General features: G+C 31.7%; 1 protein-coding gene across 1 annotated transcript; it reads right to left on the reverse strand.

Moving 5' to 3' along the window:
• Window positions 1-12,690: 12,690 nt before the first annotated feature.
• On the reverse strand, window positions 12,691-15,504 carry LOC111020452 (shugoshin). The gene is made up of 9 exons (XM_022297138.2): window positions 15,109-15,504; window positions 14,964-15,001; window positions 14,567-14,675; window positions 14,455-14,478; window positions 14,313-14,381; window positions 13,713-13,754; window positions 13,505-13,598; window positions 13,234-13,306; window positions 12,691-13,166 (listed from the first exon to the last, which is right to left on the reverse strand). Exons 1-9 carry the CDS (start codon window positions 15,253-15,255, stop codon window positions 12,938-12,940), a joined length of 825 nt encoding a protein of 274 aa, XP_022152830.1. The 5' UTR covers window positions 15,256-15,504; the 3' UTR covers window positions 12,691-12,937.
• Between the last annotated feature and the right edge of the window lie 3,704 nt (window positions 15,505-19,208).

Raw genomic sequence — 19,208 nt, forward strand, 5'->3', positions numbered from 1 at the left:
ACCACATGGTATATTTGATAGAGCTAAACCACAACTCAACGTGACTACATTTTTTTTAGGCTTCCGACCTTTTTTGTTACACAGTCGATTGATACAACTAAGTCTAAAGTATAGACTTTGATACCACTTGTTAGGACAATTAGTATGATATGGTTCATTTGAGTCCATGCCTACATGGATTTATTTTTTATTTCACCCAAAAAGTCTCATACGAATAGAGATGTTATCATTTTACATCATTATATACATACCATGAATCTTTTTTCCTTTTAGTTAGATTCCTAACGAACATTTATATCTAATTCTTCTCGTTAAGGTCACTCCATCATCTCTTCTAGGTAATAGATTTCTTTCTTTTAAAACAAATCACATAGTATGTTAACATAAAATTATGATATAGTATTTAATTAATAAGATAATTTTCAATTTAATGGAATAGAAACTGAAAATCTTAAATTGGAATATGATTCTTGTGCTTCACACATACATATCCTTGATCCAAACATATAAACAAAGAAAAAAAAGATACAAATCCCAATTGATTATGACACAAGCTAGCATTCTTGGCAAAAGTAAATCAAGAGTACTCATCATTCCTTGTGAAAGAAAAGCATTGGCATTCCATTGTTTTTTTTCTTCCCTTTTTAAGGAAAAAAAAAGGATAAACGAATTACTTTTAAGACAGTTGAGAATGATTGTGTCCTTTTCAAAAAGTAAGACAAACCCACGAAATAACCAACAACCGAAGGGATCTTTCTTTTTGACCGATGTACTTTTTGGACATCCAAAGTATATGCCATTGTTCTATGTAGGTGAATCTAATGCGTAAGCATATCTCTTCGTGGATTTTTTGTAATACAAATAGATTTGTTTTAAATTAAATTACGTATTTGAGTATGTACTTTGAGCATTATTGCATCTACTTAATAATGCTTTAGTAGTACATCTAATAAGTTACGGCCATGGCCTTGATAGGGCAACCAACCCATGGACTTGCTCCCATGCTCCCATAACTCGGTCTGCAAGACCGTAACCAAAGAGGGTCTCTAAGCTCGATGATATGCTTCACGTGATGAATAATACCAAACCATCAAATTCAAGATCCTGTAATTTAGGTATTCAAAAAGAAAAGATGTCCTAATGACTTTAGATTTTTCCCTCTCTAAAGAAAACATATTTATGTCATGACTCTAGGTTTTTGAGTTTTTCCTTCTGCTTCAACTAGTGCCATGGTACTCTAGGATAACGTCGCATAACTAAGGGCGGTGCCTAGAGGCTCAAATCTAGTTTCTAAGCAATGTCTCCTCGAGTTCTCGATTCCATCTTGAGTAGCAACGCTTTTTTGTTTCCTTTCTATAGAACAAGAGTATCCCTTGTACTTTCAAGTATTTCCACAATTGTATGATATTGTCTTCTTTGGATATAGTCTTCACAACTTTGTTTTGATTTCACCTAAAAAGTTTTATATCAACGGAGATAATTATCCTCTTTTATATACCATGGATCACTCGCTTATATAACTAATGTGAGACTTTGTTTCCATTCCTTACACATCCAAACACCCTTGAAGTTTTCCTACACCTCATTTAGTATTTGATATAATTAAAAATTTCATTGCTATATATCTTTACCACTAGATTTGCATGCGTGACACTCCCTTGAAAGAAGTGTATAAAGATGAAAAGATTGTTTTTCTTCTTCCAAGGAGAGGGAGGAGAAATAAATTTGGAAAGGAAATTTCTCAAAATGGATTATACCTGGACCATACATGAATTACTCACCTTGAGAGTACTTATATACACTATCCATATTAAGATGTTTCTTGGACTGTCCGAGATACTCTTTGGTTACATGCTCGGGTTAGATTCAATCTGAAATTTTGTCCAGGTGATGTGCCCTATGCAACCTATAGGAGTTTGAACTATTTTTTTCTTATATTTTTCACAATTCAATCCATTAACCAAGGGATAAATTTGAACATTTAAAAAAAACAATCAACTCAATGTGCTTGATCATGAAAATGATCAAGTTCGGATCCACAAAGCTCGGATTGCGTGCACTGAAGTACAAAGAACTTACAAAACAGAGTTAGCACTTCAACGCTCTAGTCAGTACACAAGCCGATCTATCTTCGAGAGAGAATATAGTTTGCATACCTTATATGTGTTGGGAAATTAAGGCTCTAACAATTTCTCCTTCCATGGTTATATCCAGCAAACCAAAAGTCAATCAAACACAATAAGAGATTAAAAGGCTAAAACAATAACGAAACAAAGAATTTTATACTGGTTAACCCAACAATGGTTATGTCCAGTCTTCTACTCATATGCGGGTTCTACTGATATGATATGAGATTAGTACAAGAACTCAAATATCTCCACCAAATATTCACCCTTTAGAGGTCCCAACAAAAGCCCTCTAGTTTCTAAGCATTCTAACACGATATACTTAGGTACAAGAATGAAAAACTCACAAGAATCAAGATCTAATTACCTTGAATACATTAGTCTTGATCTACCCAACTCTACTGCCAATATCTCGAGCCATTGCCTTTGAAATGCCACAAGATTTCTCCCAAAACAGCTCAAGAAAGCCTAAAACACGAAATTGTTGCTTTTATAACATGGTTACAATTGTGCCATGGTGCTACGGACGAAAAAGTCTGCGCGCCCACCTTCATGATACCACTGTGTGCCTCCTCGGCCTCCATGGCTTGTAGCTCCACTTCTTAGACAGTTTTTCATTCCTCTTTATCCCGACTCATCTCGACTTGATCCTAACTCGTTCCAGTGTCGATTTGGCTCCACCAATACCTAAGAAGCGGGGCTCTCTATTTCTTGAGGCGAGTTCCCGACAAGACTTTTGATAACCTTATGATCGAGTTATCGTGTCAGAGAACATGTCTGTCATTTGTGCTTTTTCGGTTACTCTTTAACATCGGCTCGTACCTGACATAGGTCGGCCAGTATGTAGAATGTTGCTCGGCTCAACTTCGGATGTCGAGCTCAAAGAACTTGTCTTCGTTGAGTCTTCTTATTTGACTCTCCCGATCATCCTGGCAAGTGATGTCTGTGATGTTGATATGTGACAGTCGATTAAATTGCTTCCAACACAATAGATTACTAAACTCTAAACCATAAACCCTTTAATTAATCTGCTAGGTGTGGCTTTGTGAACTAGCAAGAAGACATACATATTACAAGTTCCAACAATCTAACACTAATTAATTCAAACTTTCAAAAAACCCTAGGGTATACAACTTAGAGTAGCATGAAATAGGAAAATTAGAGCAACAGATACAAATTAAAAAATAAATATATATACAGAATTAGGAGCTAAATGAAATTTGAAAGAAAGTAAGTTATACAACATTCAGTGGGGCCCTCTAACCGCTACTACCTGTCGAACGAATAGAAACAAAATCCCCTGCCCTACTCTTCTGTGTCGTAACTGCCCCAACCGTGTGGGCTCCACAATTTGGATTTTCCCTTTTTCTTCATTTTCTTAAAAAATATATATATACACACAACAGATTGAGATTCTGTTTTGGCTTTTACAATCTTTTTCTTTAGGCGGTCGGTCTTCACATCACATCATGCCTTGGAGCCCTCTCGAGAAGCCAATCTTTTTTTTTTCTTTTTCTTCTTTTCTTATGTTCTCTCTTCTGTCTTTTTTATTATTGGATTAAATATATTAAAAAATAAAACTTAAATACTTATCGATAAGTAAGAGTGCAGTGGCTAATCCATGATTTTGTATCATGGAGATACAAATACATATAACTTTGGATCTTTAGTGATATGTATAATTTTGCATCTTACATTTAAGATATACAAGTGTTCTAATCTTTGTACCTTACGATACTTTTTAATAGATTTTTATTTGAAAAAGATTTAAAAAAATATTTTTATTTGTGTCAAATGAGTTAGAAAACACATACTGATATGATATGGATATGATTTTAATAAAAACGAATTTTTAAGAGTTGGTTTTTTAACTTAAATTTGTAAGTTTTGGCAAACCTATTAAATTTATACATATTCGTGGATAGCTTTCGGAAAAAATTCCTCCCTCTCCTAGTAGATTTTGTGCATTAATCAAAATTAATTGAGAAACTAAATTTTGATTAAATTAGTGAATTTTATTTTTTCATAATTTGTTTCGTTTAAATTTTTGTTTTTTTGTTTTTTGAGTACAACAAATATGGAAATGGATTTAAACTCTTTGACCTCTCAGCAACATGTATTTTACTGTTGACTATTTATGATTGCAATTTTTTTTAATTTAATGGGGAACTAATAGAAATTGAATAGAAAATAAAAATTACAAACTCTAGGAGTGTGAATTTTAATTCATTAAAAAAATTATCGTCCACGTTATAAAACTTAAGACATAAAAATTAAAATTATTTATTTTAAATAAAAAAATATTTTAAAAAGTCCAATATAGGCCCTTTTTGCAAAATAAATAAAAATCAAAGAAAATCTATCATTGAAGCTCAAACATAGGACCACGGAGGATAACACATGTTTTCAAGGCAACAAGGAAGCCAGCGAACGAAAGTGAATTTTGATAAACTTAGTACTATTATTAGCTATATTCAAATTCGGGAACACGTGCCCTCGGTCCCTTTGTGGATCTGTTGGTGGGTGTATTTGAGTTATGATCTGAAAACATGTTGAATCCGAAATCTTTTTAGAACTCGAAGAGCGTCCGAATTCGAAATGAGTCCACTGCGTACAAAAACCTGCAAGAAGAAGAGTCGAATTCTAACACTAAAGTTAGCAATTAATCAGATTTGTAGTTCGTAGTATTTAGATTTCAGATTCACGCATACCTTATACTGGTGTAATTACCTAGTTTTTATAGTCAATGCTCAACAATTATTCTCTACGTAGAGTCACATCTGAGGATCTCATCGGACTGCGCAGCATGTCGGTAGTCTGGATGGTTAGAGAGTCTTCCAGTTGACTTCAACTGAGTGCGATCGACCCTCCAGATCGTGCGCTCCCTTGGGCACATATTAGGTTGATTATTCATTTGGTGAGGGCGGCCTGGTTGCATGTTTTGTGGCTCTGTGACGGCTCTGTGACGAGATTTTTTTTTCCACCGTAACAAAATATAAATTTAAGAACAAGGAATTCAATGAATAATATTATTTATTTTCAATTTTCAAATATGTGTTTGGTGACAGATTTGAATATTGAATCTTAGTTTAAAAAATTATTCAATGTGTGTTTAATTAGTAATATATTTATAAACTAGTGATAGTTACCAATTAAATATTTAATTGTCAAAGCGAATATAGCTCAGCGGTAATTGACATGTATCTTAAACCAAGAAGTTGTGAGTTCGATTCCCCACCCCCATTTGTTGCACTAAAAAAAACTAAATATTTAATTCAATCTAAAATAATATCAATTAATTTATTAACATTTTTGTTTTAAATTTTGTAGAATTATTATTTTACAATATTATATAATTTATAATATATTGTATTTTACATGTTTTATTTTTTTTATAATGAAAATGAGTTTATAACCTGAAATAATATATGTATCAAAGTTTTTTTTTTTATCTTTTCTAATGTAATTCTGCATTTTAATTAAAGTTTCAAATTTAAAATCTGATAAAATTGAAGTTTTCAAAATTTCCAGCCTTTAGATGACAGAATTCAAAAAAAATTTAAAAAAAAAAATTATCAAATACATATTCACTCAATTCATTTGATTTAGTAAATCTGAATACAATTGCTTACCAAATAGACTTTTAAGTATCTCTTAGAAAATTTTTTTAGTACTATAAAAATAGGACCATATTCCCTTTCTTCACACTATAGTTTTACTTTTATAAAAAAATCTTTAATATTAGTACACCTCACATTATTTTTAATATGATGTTGACCTGACATTTATTGACTATCGTCGAGCTCCTAAACTCATACATAGAAGAGCTTCTAAACTCATCTACCGTTGAGCTCCTAAGCTTATTGACAAAAGAGCTCTTAAGCTCATCAATAGAAGAGCTTACCACTGCCGAGCTCCTAAGCTCATCGACGTCCACCGAGCTCCTCAGGGACAAATTTCTAATGTCATACAGTTCGTCAACAGTACAAAGTAGTTCACCCACCTCCCACCTGGGAAACAGTTCTAGATTGATGGGATGGGTAACTACCCCTCAAACCCTTATAAATACATCTTCACTCCACTCAATCAGGTATGCAATTTTTGCTTGAAGCTGATCTACCCAGCTCGAACTCAACTAACTTGAGTGTCGAAGTGCTCTACCTACTTTTGCAAATCTCCTCCTCTGGCTCACTCTAAGTCAGCTCGACCGAGAGGTCTTCCCTCTCAAACTTGCTATACTTCAGTTTTCAGAAAGACCTTCCCTACCTAACTCATTCTGCAACAGCTTGTTAGGGTCCAAGACAGGTCACTCCACGATGCTTGATTACATTTTTGCATCAACATCGTTTAAATGAAAATTTTATATATTTAATGAAAAACCCCCTAGAAATCTCTAGTCTTTTATTTTCCTCAATTTTTCTATTTTCTAAATTCACAAAATAATATAATGATAAATTGGGTCATTGCATAGATTCAAAAAGGGTAGTTCCTCCCCAAAGTGCGGCTAAATTCATATGGCGATCCATTTCAAAACCGATTAAACCACCAGGCTCGACTAAGAAATCAATGTCGAAGGCTCCTTCTAGTAACCTTTTATCTTCACCTGATACAAGGCAGTCGAAGTCCCCACCACCTTTGTAGATCTCAATCTAGTAATGTGAAACCACACAGCTATACCACTACCATTTGGGCACGCTTCCTACGCTTACTACTCACCTATGCAGTTGCAGCATGCCCCCTTCGGACAATACGACTTTCATAATACGCAAAGTAGCTGAGCAAGTAATAGCTAATTCGATCGCTATATTCTTGCGATAGCGAAGGCGTGGTTTGAGACTTAACAGAAAGTCGATACGAAAGTTCAGATTGAAGATCTTCGCGAGACGGCTCATGAGTCTCAAGAATCGAGCGTGAGGCTCGAAGACCTACCACATTCCGTCCCAGGGGCCTTCAAATTGTCTTTTCTCCTCTGTGGTAAAGTTTAATAAAAAATAGTTTCATTTGAAGTTAAAGAGACGAATCTCAGACCAAAACCTTGAGACGATGTAAGGATAAAAAAATAAAATATTGTGAGAGAGTACATCCTCTCACAATCCAAAGATTTGGAAGAAAACAAAATTTTTGAAGAGGTAAACGGCCAAAATATAAGGCCTTCTGAATGCACGATCAATTGACAAAAATTAGGGCTAAAACAAAATATAAAAATGAAAATCCACGACAATCGAACTTAGGGACCATGAAGTGCTCGATAATTTCTTACGTTTGAGGATGAACATCATCTTCCTTCATCGGTCAATCGTTGTTTTTTACTGTTCTCCTAGCTTCCGAGCCATGTGCTTTCCACCAAACCCTACTCTCCCACAAATTTTCTCCCAAGAACATATTCTTCTCACAAACGTTTCTTTTCAAACCCCATACTTTTTTAAAAAAAACTCTGCGATTTTTCTCGCAATGGGTGACTTCCTCCCCTTAAACACGAAATTTTTTGATTGAAACTCCCCAAATATGCTTCACTTCTTATCGGCACCATTTTGAACCTGACTATAACCCTTCGATTTCCATTTGTGCTTACATGTAATCTCGATTTTTACAACTTTTTTACCAATGTTTTTGTTTTCTGCATTGGCATAGAGTTCTTCTGAGGGGCCTACACTAACAATTTTCTCAACCAATATTTTGCATCGGGATAAATTTTTTCGAGTCAGTTTTTCACTTTTGCCGAGAATTGTTTTTTGGGTCAATAAAAAGCTAATTTCTAGTAGTATGGTTAAGGATCCCGTCACGTTGAAAAAAAATGAATTTATAATAGTTTATAATAGACATCAACTACCATTTCTATTGTCAATTGGTTTTGCGATGGAACCCATGAATATTAATATGGTATCAGAGCAGAGAACGTTCAAACTAGCAACTGGTCCAAAAATGGGATCCGACCAAGAGCGATTTTGAGGGGCATGTTAAGGATCCCACATTGAAAAAGGAAAAGAAATTGGTTTTGAGATGGAACCTCTTAAATATTAATAATAAGTATTGTCATATTTATGTTTTCATTTTAATGGGGAAGTTTTTTTTAAAATTTGTCATGTGTACTTTTTTTAATTTTTTACTGTTCACCACCTGTCACATTTCTAATTTCTTTTTAACTTACAGAAAGTTGATAGATAAAGGGATATTTAATTTTTAAAACAATTTTATAGGTTGAGGATAGAAATGAAATTATTAAAATGATAACGACATAATCCAAACTTTAAGGTATATTTTTGTTGTAAGAAAAAAATTTAAGATCAACCTAGTTTCCCCACATTTGGTAATGTTTATATACGACCCTAGCCCAATAACTGCCTCAACTATCAAAATAAAACTTGAAATACAATGTCAAAGCGAGCCTAGCTCGGTTATTGACATATACCTCAAACTAAGAGGCTGTGAGTTCGAATCTCCTCACCAACAAGTTAAACTTGAAATATAATATTATTCATTATGCATTTCTCTCTCTTAGTTGTCAAATGTTTAATGGTGGTGAAGAAAGGTTGCTCAGGAGCCAAGTTTTTTCCGAAAAACTTCCCTCCTAATAGAGATAAAAAAAAGAAATATGTGACTTAATACGGAGAGGGAGGAAGAGAAAATATAGAAGATATTTATGAGATACTAAAAGCTAATAAATAATTAAAGAAAACACTCGTCTATATACTATTGAACCACATAGGTATTCAGAAGGAGCTTACCCCTGGATATTCATATTCCGAACCGAAGTTTTCTCCAAAAAAATAATTTAACCTAGTGTTTGAAGTTAAAAGACAATGTAATAAATAGGGACAGAATCAGAATCCGAAAACACAATAAATTTATATATTTATAAACCGTTACATTTTGAAAACTTAAAATACTTGATAAAACTACTTGTCATATTTGCTGATTTCTATACACAAAAAGAATAAAAAAAAAACTTATAAATACTACATTTTTCTTCCTTGTATATTACTGGTATTATACCATTTTTATATTATTGATAATGATATATTATCGATATATACTTATGTGATAAAGAATATGATCACGTCAGTTTTACATAACTAATAAAGTATATCACTTATATACTATATATATAAGATTAGAAAAATACATTTGGTTCCTATAATTTTGTTAAACTAATTATTTAGTGTACTTTCAAATGGATAACAATTTAGTCATTGAATATAACAATTTAGTTCATATAGTTTAAAATTTGTAACAATTTAGTCCCTACCATTAAAAATCTCATCAAAATTAAGTATCAATTTTTATCATATAATAATTTGGTCTTTATAATTTCTAAACACATTCGATCCCTTATTAGTTTTTTTGATCTACATATATAAGAAAACTTAACAAACATTTTTACGATAGGAGTTAAATCATTACAAACTTTAAACTACAAAGACTAAATTGTTACGTACTAAAATTCAAATATTGAATTGTTATCGATTTGGTATTATCCAGAAAGCGGTTCAAGTCCAATGAAGCCTCTGTTTCCTGACGCGGTTTCAACTTTGTCTGCATTGATCCAAATTAACCTTCAAAACTCAATCTTGGTTTGCATGTGAGGCTTGGATCACTCACTATAGTTCCGCCACGTGGCATGATATCATTCGCTAAAATTCACATGCATTAAAGATCTCTCTTTGTCCATTAGCACTTTGGCACAATCTAGCTCACATGCAAAAATGCTTTTTATGTCACTCTTATGATTCATTTTAATACTCTTTGCTTGAAAAAGCAAAAAAAAAAAAAAAAAAAAAACATTTTAAGGATTCATTTTTGTCTCTGTATTCAATTTAATGAGGTAATTTTAACCTTAAATTTTCGATATCAAAATCTTTTTTTATATCATGACAGATATATTATTTTGTTCATTATTTTGAGTCATTTATTTATCGTGTCATGTTAAATTAGTCAATGTTTATTTAATCAACATGTCATTCTAGTCCATAAATAAATAAATCTAGGTCACATATTTTCATTTAACTAGTCGTGTTCATTATCACGAACTACCTATCATTTGAATTTTTCATTAATGGGGTCAATATAAGCATAGCACTATGGTTAAGGCATCTTACTTTTTATTTAGAGATTGGAGGTTTAATTCATCATCCTTATATTTGTTGTAAAAAAAACGTAAAATTTAAATTGAAAGCTTTTAAAATTGGAGGACTGAATAGATAATAAAACCATCGAAGTTTATAGAACTAGATTTATAGTTTATCCTATTAAATAAGATTATCCTTTTCATCATTATTCATTCAACATCAAAGATATAACGTAAAGATGACAATAAGATGAGATGTGTTTTCATTTCCTGAAAAGTAATAATAAATCTAGAAAATGAAGAATTTTCTCCTCCACTCTCCTAGATTTGTAGCTCATTTTCTTATACAACTCAATTACATTTTACACTATATAAAAGAAGTGACTTGAATTTCGGCTACCGGCCAACACGGTTAAAAAAGAAAAGAAAAAACATCATAATCGAACCACCAAGAAAAAGAAAAAAAAATCCTTTTAAATAAAATAAAAACAAAGGAAAAGATTTGAGGGCCAAACCCAAAGAAAGACATAATGGAATGAAGCATGTGACATTGAATTATGCATCATGAAATCTTATCATATATCTAACAAAAACTATATAATAAACTTCATTTTCGATTTGGATTTTTGAGTATTCAGTTGGGGAAAAAATAGGAGAAGAAATTGGGAAATAAAAATGTTGAAGAAAGTCGAAGCAGAAGGGTGGGGTCCACACGGTTTATAAGGATGATATTATTATTATTATTTTTGGTTTTTGGTGGATTTGTCACAGCATTTTGGTTGACAGTGACGTGGTTTTGAAAATAAGGCTTTAGCCACATGGCTGCTGTTTTTTTTAATATGCTCCCATACCTAATTATTTTTGAAAATTCCATTTTTTTTCCTTCTTTTTATTTTGGATTGTAAATGGGAAACACCATGGTGTGGCCCACATGTCACTATCATAGGCTCCAAACCTGATATTTTGGGCCCATATTTAGGCCCAAAACTGACCAATGGACTACTACTTTTAAGGCCTACGATGGCTTGGGTCGGATGGTAATTACACACTATTTGAAATACTATTTGCTCTATGTAGTTTCAACTTTTGTTCATTAAAATATTAAACTAACTATTTTGATCCTTTAATTTGTTTTTAATCTCATTTTTGTATCACAATTTCAACACGACACTACACTTAATATATTTCTTTAAGATGTAACTATTACTTTATACTAAAGGATTTTCGTTATGTATAGAATATGTGTTAAAGTTTTGCAAATAGGAACGAAAATGATCACTTTTTTTAATGTATAGTAATCAAAATGAACATTTTAAAGATACAGAAACTTAAATGAACTAAAGTAAAAAGTATAGAGCTAAAAATACAGCCATAAAATACAGAGACCAAAATAGAATTGTAACTAAAATATTATTTCCCATTATACTGATTGATATATATATATATATATATATATATATATATATACTTTCTTTCACTCCTTGGAGATAAGAGTAAATATAAAGTTTTGTTTCAAAATTTTAACATATGTGTTAGGTATTTAATTTAATAGTGAATATTTAATACGTCTATTTGAAATTTTTATATTATGAGTATCATTGTTTGAGTAATTATACAAAACCACTATTTATTTGCATAGTAATTGTTTTTTTTTTTTTTTTGAGAATATGCATAATATTGCTTAACCATTTACGTTCTAAATGTTTTTATAGATAACTACGAATAAATAAAAATCCAACCTAATTTGATTTATATTAACTGTATTATTACAAAATCACAATATAATGAGTATTTTGTATATAACCTAGTATTGGAATTTTTAAACAGAGTAAATAATCTAGTATTGAAAATTTTGCAATATTTTGTTTCGAATAAGCCTGGTCCAAATATTGTTTAGGGGGGCAAATCAATTATTTTAAAATTACCAAAGATTTGCATTTAAACTTGTATAGCAATTATTTCAATATCATTAACTTATGCTCATTTAGTTTGGTCAATTATCCCTTGCAACTAACTATTTTTATAATTTTTTTTAAGACCTATTACAAACATTTTAAAATACGAAGACTATATAAATAAAACTTCGAAATTTCATAGACTATATGTATTTTCATTTATACAAACAAAATGTAAGGGTAGGAATTTAAAAGTTATTAGTAATAAAACTATACTTAAATTGGTGTCATTTATATAGTTATTCCTGGTGCATTAGTAAAATAATAATTTATATAACTTGTATGAGACTAATAAATTTTTATTTACTTGGTCTTAGTTTTGATTATTCGTTTATCATACTCGTTTGGATCAATACTTTTATCAACATTATCATACTCCTAATAGTTCCGACTTGAGCGGTTAAGAAATTAAAACTTTTCTTATAATCCTCACCTTTACAAAATAAACTCCTATCTCATAAACATTTCTCCCTCTCAAACTTAGCAATCGAATACTAATGAAAGACGAGAAATCAAGGATCATCACACACATCACTAATCAATCTAATATTCAAATAGGTGATGGGTTCGAGGTCGTTCCTCATATTAATAATATTCTAATAGAAATTAGAATCATTTGATACATAACAACTTCATCACATACCACAAATCCACAAAATACTATAATTACAAATACATACAAGGAAACAAATTGCAACAGAATCAGCATTCTACCCACAAAAAAATACAAACAGCAAACCATAAGATGTTATAATCATAAAATACATACACCGTATACTGGAACTCAGTTCTCATTCTTTGTAGGATTGAATCTTTTCAGCTGCTCTGCGTAATGGTCTTCCAATTGAATATCGTTGCGGCAGAAATGGAGCTTCTTCCAATTGAATATTGTTCTTCCTCTCTTCTTCTTCTTCTTCTTTTCCAGTAGCAGGAAATTTCACGTCTTCTATTTCAAACAAGTTCTCTTCAGGGTCTCTCACTTGATTCCTAAATCTACCAGATTGTCTTCTAACACAATGCCTGAAAGTAAAAATAAATAAGGCAAACAACAAAACTCTGAAGAATACTAGTAGAAATATTGCGTTACCTTTTGCCTTCAACTTTCTCTTTATCCGCCACTGATGAGTATGAGTATGAGTATGAAGTTGAAGGGCCCATTGCTACAGTTTTCCAAAGTGCCACAACAAATAAGTAAGATAAGCAGACAAACAAATATAGAGAGCTTTTTCTGTCATCAAAAGAGTAAAACCAAACATCAAAATGAGTTTTTAGGAGTCACTTATTTATTCTAGAAACACTTGTTTTAACTTTTAAAAGCACTTATGTCCATATCGTTATATTGATATCAATGAACCTACATTGGCTTTTAGTTCTTCCGGCGTGCTTTTTATTTCCATTGCAAGCTTTGATGTCAGTTTTAAGTGAAGATTGCCCTGTTGGCTTCTCTCCTTCCTGCAGCCATGAAAATAAGTGAAATTATCTTAACCAATTTGTTAGAACAAAGTGTGAGGCCTAAACCAGAGGAATACAACAGATACCTTAAGAAAAAGGGAAATTACCAATTACCTGCCATACAGAATTTCCATTATTCATCATCCCTGCTTTCCCCTGTCAGAAGATGTAGCAGTTTCTTGAGGAATACAAGCCTTTTCCATTGTTCATCGATGAAAATTGGTTTAATACTTTTCAAAAAACATGTTCATGTTCATCTAAGTTTTGGGAAAAAAGAAACTTCAATCTTCCCCGAAAGCTAGTTGGGTCTAGTTATTTCCTTAGTCTATAATGTACAGAATAGTGATGTGAAAAAGCAGGAATTGTTGATTTAGAAGAGCATTTCAAGTACTTATTTGTGATTTTTTTCCTAGCGAGAGTTACCTTAGATCTCAGGGCGAAAGCGGTACGACTGATTGAACATATCCCATTCGTGTAAGTAAGATTGTCATAACTGTGTGTGAGTTATCTTGACAAGAATTTGATTAAATTAGAAATTCAGAATTTTGTTGGTTATAATTATTTTAGTTCCTAAACTTTAAATTGTGGCTATTGATAATTGAATAATGAGGTGGCATGCCTACACAAATATTAACTCATTTGACATGACCGTGAACAGATATATGATGGAAAAAATTCCGACAGCTGATTTTGTCCCTAATTATTCTACCTTACCTCCAGATTCAAACACTTGGCTCTTAATAAGGCCTCTTTGCATTCAATCTCATGCTCCAATGATTTGACCTGGAACACATCAGGATTTAATTTTCCTACAATAAGTGCAGCAAGAAATCAATTCAAGACTTTGAAAACTTACTCTATCTCTCCCAAAATTGATTTCCTGCAAAAGGAAAACGATGTATAGTTAATTTACCTATCTAGAGGTGTCCATGGAAATGAACTCAGCAGAGGGATAAATATCATCATACTGCTAAAAAGCGACTGTTTGACTGAGCCAGATGCCAATTCTGAAGCTGCAGTTTCTGAATACTTGCCCGAAGTTTCTGCAACTCTGCTCCACTCAGGTCAATAATTTTACTGTTCAAAAGTTCAGGAAAATACTTTTGAAAGGTTTGATTTCACTAGAAAATAAGAAGAATTTTGGAGTTGGGTCAAATTAGAAACTATATTCTCAAATTTGGATGGTTGTGTCTATTTAGTTCATTAATCCAATTTTGATTCTAATAAGTCTCTACTATTTGAGAGTGTTAATCATTATTAACCCGAATATTGATTGAACCAACTAGTGATAATTTAACGTGAAAAATGTAAGTTCTTATTCAGGACTCTAAATATGGTACAGAAAATCAAAATCCGGTAGGATACTTCCTCTCAACGATAAGTTTCATCAGAGCCATATTTTCCTGTTCCACAAATTACACCCAATCCAAGAAATATCTCAGGAACAACGCGTTATGATTAAAGAACAATTAAGAATCTCAAGAACAGCCAAGGGAGGTAAGATCGGCACCTTCACCAGCTGATCGATGACTTCTTGATTTGGGTGCAAAGTTTTCGAAGCACTTTCATATTCCACGTGAGGTTTGATTGATTTCGAATTCGTAATATCTGCTAGCTTGTTTCGCACTCTGCTTCCAATTGACGGTGTCTTCGCCATTCCGAATTATTTTACTCAGAAAAGCCCTAAATTGTAGCCTCTAAGGAATTGAATTCGCTGCAGGACGACCGAAATCTTCCCAACAATTTGGGGCTTTCTACGGTTTATGGTGAGCAAACAAAGGAATTTAAAGAACTAAGAGAAGCCCTAAATACAGAGAATCAAAATCGAAGGAACAAAGGAAAAAGATGATGGAATAAAGACTAAAGAGTGTAAACCAAAGACGAAACTGAAAAGAGACGGGAGGTTCGGTGGGGCAACGGCTTCCCGAAGCGAAAAGGCGAGAGGCTATCTCTCCGAACCAAGATTTAAAATATTTGAACGTTAGCTTGGGAACCCTTTTCTTAATTTAGGGAGTTCTTTTTTTCTTTTTTTCTTCTCTAAATTAATGAAGAATCTTTTATCTTGAGTTTGACTGCTAGTTAAGAAAAAAAATGTGGATTTCCTTTTGTGAGCCTAACAACCCATCTTTTATCCAAATCAAGTTTTTTATTCCTTGGTTGGTGCAAGGATTCTTGCGGGTCTTCTTTCAAATTCATCTCGTATTTGATGAAGAACGATATTCATGACATTGTTGGTGGCTGTCAATATCTCACACTTCAATGTCACTAGCTCTGTCTTCCTACTTAAACTTAAGACATTCACGACTTGGTTTGGTTCATTAAAGCAGCAAACTCCTAGTTGCATGAGCGAACATGGAGGGATTCCTGCTCACACACCTACTGACACATTTTGAAGCACTTTCGAGCATACGCCTAAGTTTTCTAATGTGTCGTTTGGCCTCGATTGTTATGATTTTATGTAAAATACAGAATCGTTTTTCTCTTTAATAACTTCTTTACAAGCTAAAATCAGAATTTGTAAATGCTATTATAAGGTAAATATGCATAGAAATGTTCCAACAAATTTCTAATAAATTTCCCGCAGTTAATAAGCAAGGGAATAGAGAAAATAGATACAAGATTTATAATGGTTCAGTCCCAAAAAGGACCTACATCCACCTTGCAAATATTAATATCTCTGCGAGTCTATATTAGTAACAAGAGATTGGTACACAACTAGTCTATTTTAGGATTCAAATTACACAATAAGGTTAACTTTTTAACAATGTACATTATTGTCAAGAAGATTGATCCATGTGGAATCCATTAGAAAAATTACTCATAGGTTCTTTCTAATATATGTTAAATAAGGATAAAAAATAAAATCAAATAGAATTTGGACGGTTTCCTAATTTTTGTTTTGAAATCCTTAAAACGTGCAGCCATGTTTAATCAAATCCTTGATTTTTGTTTGGAAATCCCCAAATCCCTAAAATCTCTAATTTGAAACCTAAAATCGTGTTAGGGGAGTTGATTAGATTTTGAATATATGGTAAATTATATTATATAACCTAATATTTTAGTATATACCACCAAAAGTTATATATTACGTAACCTAAATATTTGAGTATATACCACTAAAGGCTATATATAATATAACCTTTCGCAGTAGTATATATTTATCATACTGTAAATTATGGGATAAAAATATATTATATAGTGGTAGTTGGAATATATATTCTATAACATAATAGTATATAACAATAAAAAGTATATATTATATAACCATTTAGATGAGTATATGCTTACCATGCTATTGTAAAAAAAAAAAAGCATGGAAAAAAGTCGGACAAAAGAAAATTTTGGTGAGAGAGGAATTTTTTTAAAATTTTGCTTACAAAGTATGAGATTTTTTAGGTTGGGTCTAAAAGATTTGAAATCCACCTCTTACTAAGACTACAAAATGTTCTTGTAAATTATGGCCAATACCAGGTATATAAGCAGTGATTTCAAATCCCGAGGTTAAGCGTACTCTGACAACTTTACGTAAGGCAGAGTTTGGTTTTTTGGGATGATAGTGGAAAAGTTGACAGATAAGTCACCCTTACTGTCACTCGACAGAATCGTACATAAGATTTTCACCTCATACGACTCCTCATTCAATTCTTTCGAAGTCATTAGATCCTTTTCCTGGTTCGAGAATCTCCTCCCTTCTTCCATTCCGTCCTGAAGAGTAACTGGGACCAATTCAATCACGTCTTCATTCATTTGGAAAAAAGTGATAAAAATAAAATCTAATCATTTAAATAAAAAAATTAATAAAAATAAAAGGAATAATATCTTCGAAGGGCTGTTTTAGAAACTTATTTACATAAATGTCTAAAATTTTCTAATTTTACACTTTTAGATTTCTGCAAGTAAGATTTTATTTTAATTTCGAATTTACCCCTAATTATTGCATTTACATTTATTATAATTATTTTATTTTTTTAAATATAAAAGATTTAATTCCATAAATTATTATAATATTCCTTTAATTATTGTGGGTCCCATATTAATTTTCAATTCAAATCTCTTAATTCACCCCTTCAACACCTTAATTTACTCATTCAAAAAGATTGATTTTTCTTATTTATCAATATTGTTAATTAAAAAATATCCAAATCTTAATTATTGTGGGTGCAACATCTTCTCATCATTCTCATTTCTGCTACTGCTTGTCTGGTATGGTTCTTCTTTATACCCATTATTTGAGTTTTAGTTTTTTATTTGATTGCTTGAATATTTCAACAGGTACCATTCATTCATTCCTTCATTCATACCCATATTGCTTGAATATTTGCACGCGAATTGTTTTATTGTGTTGTTTGAGTGCAAGGTTTGTTTTAATGAAATCAATTTTATGAGGTTTAGATGCTGATTAATTTGACAATGTCTTATTTCTACTGTGTTTGAGGTCATCTATGACTCCCACTAGTTTTCAACTGTCTAATTATTATTATTATTATTTTTGTATTATTTATCTTTTAATAGAAGATAATTAATGGAAAGCATGTATTGATTACGCCAATATTCAAAGGAGAAGAAAAACACAGTTTATCTATACATCGAAGGAAATATGTGTATGAATGAATGTTATTTTCTTTTTTTAAATTACAGTTTAGCTATTTCTATACACGGGTATAAATTATGTTCATGTTGTTTCGTTATTATAACATATATTCTACTTGTACTTTTGAAATCTACTATTAACATTATGTATAAACGCAAGTAAAATATAATTTATACCCACGTAAGTAAATGTACTTTTATAAATGTCATGTAAGTAGCACTTCTATTACCGTACGCATCTTTCATAGTGGATTTTGGAACCACAGAGATAATTACGTGGAATATAAAGTGTCAGAACTAATTATACATCAAGAAATGTCATATGCCAATTTGATGAAAGAGATAATGGAACAATTGGGATTGGTAGGTAAAGAAATGTATTACCGCAAAAAGAAACTATTTTAGTTCCAACGATTTCATCTTCATTTGGAAACTCAACTATAGGATCACATATAGTAACTTCAGTCTTGACTTTTTCACCTTGTTATGGTAAAATGAATATTGGTGGGTACTTCTAATAACGTGGCATATTACCGAACAAATTTTTGTAAAAGGTACACTTCAATGGCTGAGCATCCTTTTCTTTTGTTTCTTCCTCTGTGCTCTCCTAAGAGCACACCAATTGAAAAAATACAATGTATTTATAACCTATATAAATCTTCAAAATAATAGAATGAAAGTAGTGTATACCTATAAGCTAAGATTAATATATAAAGGGTTTTTGTTCGACTTGCTGCAAGATTGGTTAAGTAACCTATTACTTCTTCTTTCCTTCTGTTTTGGTAGCCCTTTGCACTTGACCATGTTAATGTAATCCAACTAATATATATCTACATAAAAAATGCAAAATACTAAATGCTCATTTCAGGGCCAAGAGTACAAACAATCCTAGCTGAATTTCAGTCACTATATCCATGAAATTCTATAAGACAAAGTAGTAAGTATAACATATTGAATATACAATATATTCGGTATAACATAGACTAAACTTTTTGAGATATAAAATTTATCCAGATATAA

This window comes from Momordica charantia (assembly GCF_013281855.1).
Source record: "Momordica charantia cultivar OHB3-1 chromosome 3 unlocalized genomic scaffold, Mcharantia_2.0 BLBB01000003.1, whole genome shotgun sequence".
Classification (NCBI taxonomy): domain Eukaryota; kingdom Viridiplantae; phylum Streptophyta; class Magnoliopsida; order Cucurbitales; family Cucurbitaceae; genus Momordica; species Momordica charantia.

Bases quoted from the DNA above. Each gene is read 5' to 3' on its own strand.
- LOC111020452 (XM_022297138.2), bottom strand. From the start codon at position 15,255: ATGGCGAAGACACCGTCAATTGGAAGCAGAGTGCGAAACAAGCTAGCA. The intron at 15,002-15,108 runs GTGCCGATCTTA...TTTGTGGAACAG, and splicing joins TCATCGATCAGCTGGTGAAG to GAAAATATGGCTCTGATGAA. The intron at 14,479-14,566 runs GTATGATGATAT...TTCCTTTTGCAG, and splicing joins CAAACAGTCGCTTTTTAGCA to GAAATCAATTTTGGGAGAGA.